This window comes from Mus pahari, chromosome 3 (genome assembly GCF_900095145.1).
Source record: "Mus pahari chromosome 3, PAHARI_EIJ_v1.1, whole genome shotgun sequence".
Taxonomy (NCBI): Eukaryota; Metazoa; Chordata; class Mammalia; order Rodentia; family Muridae; genus Mus; species Mus pahari.
Genome location: NC_034592.1, coordinates 62,651,252 through 62,657,460, shown reverse-complemented (window position 1 = coordinate 62,657,460; position 6,209 = coordinate 62,651,252). Strand labels below are relative to the sequence as shown.

The following is a 6,209-nucleotide window of genomic DNA, read 5'->3' as shown; positions in this document are numbered from 1 at the left end:
TCGGGGGGAGGGGGGGGAAGATGCTCTATGATACGCTTTAAAAAAAAAAAAAAGCCCAAAAGTATTAAAAGCATGGTTAGTATCTCTGCATTACAATCATCTTATTAAAATAAAAAATGAAACAGGTCACTAAGTAAGAGGCTTTTGTCTGACCTTGTTCCAGAAACGTAGTTAGATGACAGGGAACAAAATGACGCTGGAAACAAGGGAAGATGAGCTACAGTGATTTCTAGATGCAAACAATCTGATTATATTCCTGTAAGCCCCTGGAGAGATGGGAGCAGTGGCACATTTGGGAGGCAGATGCAAGAGAAGCAGAAGTTCAAAACAGCCTTTGGCTATGTAGCAAGTTCAAGGCATTCCCAGGCTACATGAAACCCTGTCTCAAAGACAGTTAAGAGAATATGCCAAGGAGATTGATAGTTTAATGTACAAAATCAGTGCTTTCACATTATTTAGTCATATGGAAGTAACAACTGGAGGGGTTAAAACGAGTGGTGGGGGGAGTCTGAGCGTGAGGAGGGGGCACAGCAAGGGCTTGCCCTTTGTTCCTGCTTGTGTACTGTATTGTTCTTCCCCTATGGTAGAGCTACATAGATTAACAAGTGCCTGAGAGTTTGGTGATGAGCCTGGCTCAGCTGATGAAGTGCTTGCCACACAGGTATGAGGACCTAAGTTCAGAAATCTAGCACTCATATAAAAAGCCAGGCACAATGGCCTGTGAGCCCAGCCCTGGAACACAGAGGCAGAAGGGTCCTTGCTGGTCAGCCAGGCTAGCTGAGTCTGTGGGCTCCGGATTCAGGGAGAGACTCTCACTCAAGCAACAAGGTAGAGAGTGATTGGAGAAGACGTGTCTGTTGACCTCTGGCCCCACACACACGCCATACCACACACACAACATATACCACATACACATACAACCAATTTTTAAAGTTTACAAGTAAAAACATGTACTTCATGGAAAAATAATCTGTCTGAAAAAAAAAAGATATAGTAGAAAAATGTCAATAATTTTCTTATTTATAAAGCCAAGAGCTATTTTCAATATCTGGGGTAAACTTGAATAGACATTTGCAAGGATTCATGTAGAAATACTTTGAAACCCTACTAAAGAATATAATGGAAATTAAATTAACATGGCACTGTTTCTTCTTTTCATAGAGACCCAGTATAATAAACATAGAACTGTAAGCTGTCTTACTGTAACTGCCAGAATTCAGTTTGGAGCTCAGCAGGACCTTATAAAGCAAATGCTTGTGCACAGCACCTAAAAAGCAAGACTCTGAGGTGGGCTAGGGTGCTCGCCCTCTCTGAGAATAGTACAAAGTATGGACCTGTAATAAAGCAGGTTACTGGTGGGAGAGCGGGACAGGACTCAGGAGTCCATGCAAATGCATAGCCAACTCATGGTGGCAGCAGGGGGATTTTAGAAGATTAGGAGAAGGGATGGTCCAGGTGTGGTGTGGACAGCTGACAGACAGGTGAGGATGGGATGGTCCAGGTGTGGTGTGGACAGCTGACAGACAGGTGAGGATGGGATGGTCCAGGTGTGATGTGGACAGCTGACAGACAAGTGAGGATGGGATGGTCAGGTGTGGTGTGGACAGCTGACAGACAGGTGAGGATGGGATGGTCCAGGTGTGGTGTGGACAGCTGACAGACAGGTGAGGATGGGGTGGTCCAGGTGTGGTGTGGACAGCTGACAGCATGGGTGAGGGTGGGAGATAGTGTATTTGTATGTGTGTCCTTGTGTAAATAGATTGCATATCCCCATACCAAACATATCCTCATGCCTAAGTAAATCCCAGATCAAGGATTGATCATGAATAGAACTGTCTTAGAAAACACAAATGATCTTTTGAAAAGAATCTTAGGGATAGAAAGTCTTTTTAACTGTAACTTAACATCTAAAATCTGAAGCAAACGAATTTGACTAGAAGTTATGATACAGCCAAAAAAGCTATGAATAAAATCAACATAACTAAAACAAGCAAAGAATTCAGCTTTTGTACATGTAAAGTCCATACACATCAACTTAAAAAAAAAAAGTCCAGTAGGAAAAATATGAAAGAACAGGAAAATATTCAGTGTATTCATGCCAACTAAGATATTCTGTCTGTTTTAGGTTGGTGGAAGCTACACTGTTTGGTAACTAGCTGCTGTTGGTGAGAGTGTGATAAACAAGCACTTTGGTGGGTGGGTGTGTAAATTAGTTCAGAAATCAACCTGCAAGTATTTCCTGCACTTGGGTATGTGGTAGGGGGCAAGGTATTGAGGTCAGAGGGTGTCTTGCAGGAAGAGTCACTTCTCTCCTTTTGCCATCTGGGTCCCAGGGGTCAAACTCACATATTAGATTTGACATCAAAGAGCTCTAACCTGCTGAGCCATCTCTCTGGCTCAAGTTGTAAGAATTTATTAAAATGAAAGCATTTCTGTTGGCAGTGTCTCTCCTGGACATACATAATACTGGAAAGAAACAAAGCTGGCTCCTCCGGAAAAGCAGCCAGTGCTCTTCACCCCTGACCCATCTCTCCAGCCCCCGAGCATCTGTGTTCACTTACCCTGAATCTAATGTTGGAACTGGCCCAATTAGGAACTGACGTTTCCTTCCTCTCTGCCTTTTAGACGAATGTGGTCGGACATTCCCTAGGATGTACTTGGCACTCCTTGAGGAATTCCCCTGGTGAAAAGATCAACCTCCTGAAAAGGAGCCTCCTCAGTCTCCCGAACACAGACTACATCCAGCTGCTTAGTGAGATTGCCAGCGAGCAAGGCTTTAACATAACATATTTGGATATAGGTATGCTTTCTCGTGTGCCCTGACATGTTCCTTCTCAGGATCTCATGCATCTCATGCTGACCTCCAATACCTACCTGACCTTACCTTTACCTCCCAGGGGCTGAGTGGGATTATGGGAACAAAACACCACCATGTTCCACCTCTGTGGATGTTCATTTAATTCAGTTTATATACCTGTTTAGTGTGTGTGCCTGCATGTGCACATGGGTGTGTGCATGCATGTTTAGTGTCATGACTTTAGCATCAGAACAGTGTGATATCCCTATTCAAGCCTTAGTGAGATGTGAAGACCTAGCCTGGCAGAGCTGCAGGCTCTGGGAAAGTAGAGCTTTGGGGCTAGAAGAGCCCGCAATAGTCTTGGCAACCGTAAGATTGATCTATGAATCAAATGCAGAGCCTGGATATGCAGCAGATGATGCAGAACCCAAGGAGCAAATGTAGACAGGTGATCAGGAAATAGCTGACGAGAGACCATTCCATAAGTGTTTATCAGTGTCTTCAGTTTGGAAAATGGGGATAACTGAGCCATCATGAATAAGACTAAGGAGAAAAAACCCACAAAAACCAGAGTGTGGCAAGAAGGAAGCCTGTGAGGAAGTTTTAGATAAGCACTGACGTGCTGTTGACGTGCTTCATACCAGCTTAAGAGCTGAAGAGTTCTGGAGCATCTGGAACTGGCTTTTGACCAGCTCCAGTACAGCTGCTGCCAGTGAAACCAGACAAATGAGCTGGGCACTTGGGAGACTGAGGCAGGAGGATCACCGTAAATTTGAGACCAACCTAGCTATAGAGTGAGTTTTATACCAGCCAGAGCTACACAAACAAAACACCTACAAAGGTGTTCAACCTCATTACTTCAAAGGGAAATGTAAGGTAAAGCTGAGGGGAAGTGCAACATCAAATTCACTAGGTTGGCTCCAGTCAGGAAAATGGAAGATAGAAAACAGAACGTTTGAGAGATTCCAGTTTAGGACCTCATAGATTGGTGGTCAGATGTAAAATGGTTCAGTTATCAACAACTCCTGTGACCAAGCAGTTTCACTCCTGGAAATTAAAACTATTAACTGTCACTCTACCATACATAGAAGTGATGGTCTAATGCCTACAGAAGCATACACAGATTTGAAAGGTATTGCACCAAATGAAAGAAGCCAGTCACAAAAGGCTCCAGTATGAGCCAGTGAACTAGTCAGTAGAGGTTAATCCATGCACACAGCACAGGCTGGTGGGTGCCCGGAGTGAGAGGGGAAGGTGCAGATGTCCCATTAGGTTATGCAAATGATTTGGAAGTGGATAGAGCCATGGATATAGTAAATGGTTCAGTTACGAAACCAGTTGGCTTCACGTCAAGTTTTCTTTTATTGAGGGACAAAGGCCTTAGATGCAGTAACTAGAAAGCCCGGTCACTCATTCAGTAACCCTATTAAGATATGTCCTTGAGATTGAGTGACTAAATATTATCATTTAACCATAGTCACTTTAAAAGTTATTATCGAGTGTGTGTGTGTGTGTGTGTGTGTGTGTGTGTGTGTGTGTGTCACAGCATGTGTGGGATCAGAAGGCAACTTTGTGGAGTCAGTTCTCTCCCCCGATCTTTATGTGGGCTTCAGGGACCAAGGCCAGGTCTCTAGGCTTGTGCGGCAAGTTCCTTAGCCCACGGAGCCAGCTCAGCAGCCCCCATGGCCACTCTAAGTCACATTTTGTATTTCACATTCCTTCACAACCTGTGGTGAGTAACTCATCGGTAGATGAGAGCATTCGTTTCCTGGGTTTCTGTGTTGTTACAGGACACCATAACCCAGAGTTCTGTATGTGTGGTCTTCCCATGCATCAGGTCTATTCTGCTTATACGCCTACTGAAAGTAACTTCCTAATGGAAAACACAGCCTTGCCCATCCTTTAGTAAATGGTTCTTCCCCATTATGACATGTGCTATGATTCAGTAATTTGCAAACTCTCTCCAAATGGTTACATTTAGAGTTCCCTTGGAGATGTTGTAGAAATGCGACAGCCAGCTATGGCTGACCCCAGACCCCAGCCCTGATTTCTGACTGTGTGGGCTAACATGAAGTCTGGGGTCAGCATTTCTTTCAGATTTCTTTAGTTGAGAACTGTTGCAACTGAGCATGTGAGAAGGATGGTGGTGGTTGTCTTATTTTCGATTGATTTTTTTTTTTAATTTAACTAATTGATGGTTGTTTGATCCCCCCCCCCCCCTTGAGTATCTTGTTTTATAGCCCAGGCCAGCCTGGAAATGGCTTTATGCCCCAGGTGAATCTAGAACTCTTTATGGCTGGAAGTCCTCCTACCTCCACCCAAGTGCTATGGAACTCAAGTCTGAGCTGGCACACCCCACTCCCTGTCTGTTTTGTTTGTATAAGCATTGATGAGTGATTGAGGTACTGTGCTGTGGATACTTCAAGACCAATGAGAACAAATGGATTTCTAAAGGATTTGCTTTACGGGTACCCAGCACTAACTGTCATGTTTGCATGCGTCATTACAGAGGAGCTGAGTGCCAACGGACAGTATCAGTGTCTCGCAGAGCTATCCACCAGTCCTATCACCGTGTGTCATGGCTCAGGCATCTCCTGTGGCAATGCACAGAGTGACGCTGCTCACAACGCTCTGCAGTATTTAAAGATAATAGCAGAAAGAAAGTAGGCTCGGAGCGACTTAGGAAATCTTTCCACGGCGCAAAGAAGTTTCCCTTGCCCCTCTTTCCTAGTAAAACGTTTACCATAATGTATGTCTGCGTGTTCTTTCCAAATCTCTTCAGATTCTGTCAACTTTCCAGATTTAAATGTCTCCTGGTAGGTTATTAAGCTCTTTTTAATGGCTTCAACTTTGTATTGGTATATAGTGTTTATAAACTTTGTACCACAAGGCTGAGTGTGGCATCCATTTTACAGGGCCAGACACATAGGTTGAACATGCATGTTTGACTGTAATGGTAAAGGGATAAAAGTACTGCTAGCAACAGCCTTACTGGTGCTTAAACTCTCTTGTGCAAAGCTTTGTGACGTGGATTCTGAAGAGCCCCTTTAGACTAGAGTGTTGACGCTTGTGATGAATGTCATTGCTAAATTTCAGGGAACGTGGTCGGTTTGCTATGTATTTGAAACCATGGAATAAAGAGCTGTTCTTATAATGGGGGCTATGCTCATTTTATTACACAGCTACTCACTTGATCTTAGCTTTATTCTTTGTAGGCAACCTTTCTTATGAACACTTCCATTTGTATTGTCTACATGCCGCTAGCTTACAGAGGAAAGTCAAAGGTAAAAACCTGTGGCCAAAAAAAATATCTGCAAATGTATGTATTGATTTTTCTCTAGGCCTATGCAACATAGGCCTTTGACATAACCATCCGTAGATGAATTAGTAGTTTTAAAAAGTGTTAACAAAA

The 6,209-nt window shown here is 43.6% G+C and overlaps 1 protein-coding gene across 1 annotated transcript in view; it reads left to right on the top strand.

The window, feature by feature from the left end:
- Prkra (protein activator of interferon induced protein kinase EIF2AK2) overlaps window positions 1–5,951 on the top strand; it is an 18,342-nt gene extending 12,391 nt beyond the window's left edge. The window contains exons 7-8 of the mRNA XM_021193046.2: window positions 2,626–2,800; window positions 5,307–5,951. Coding sequence (XP_021048705.1) covers window positions 2,626–2,800; window positions 5,307–5,464 — 333 coding nt within the window. The 3' untranslated portion in view covers window positions 5,465–5,951. The remainder of the gene's footprint in view (window positions 1–2,625; window positions 2,801–5,306) is intronic.
- The last annotated feature ends 258 nt before the right edge of the window (window positions 5,952–6,209 follow it).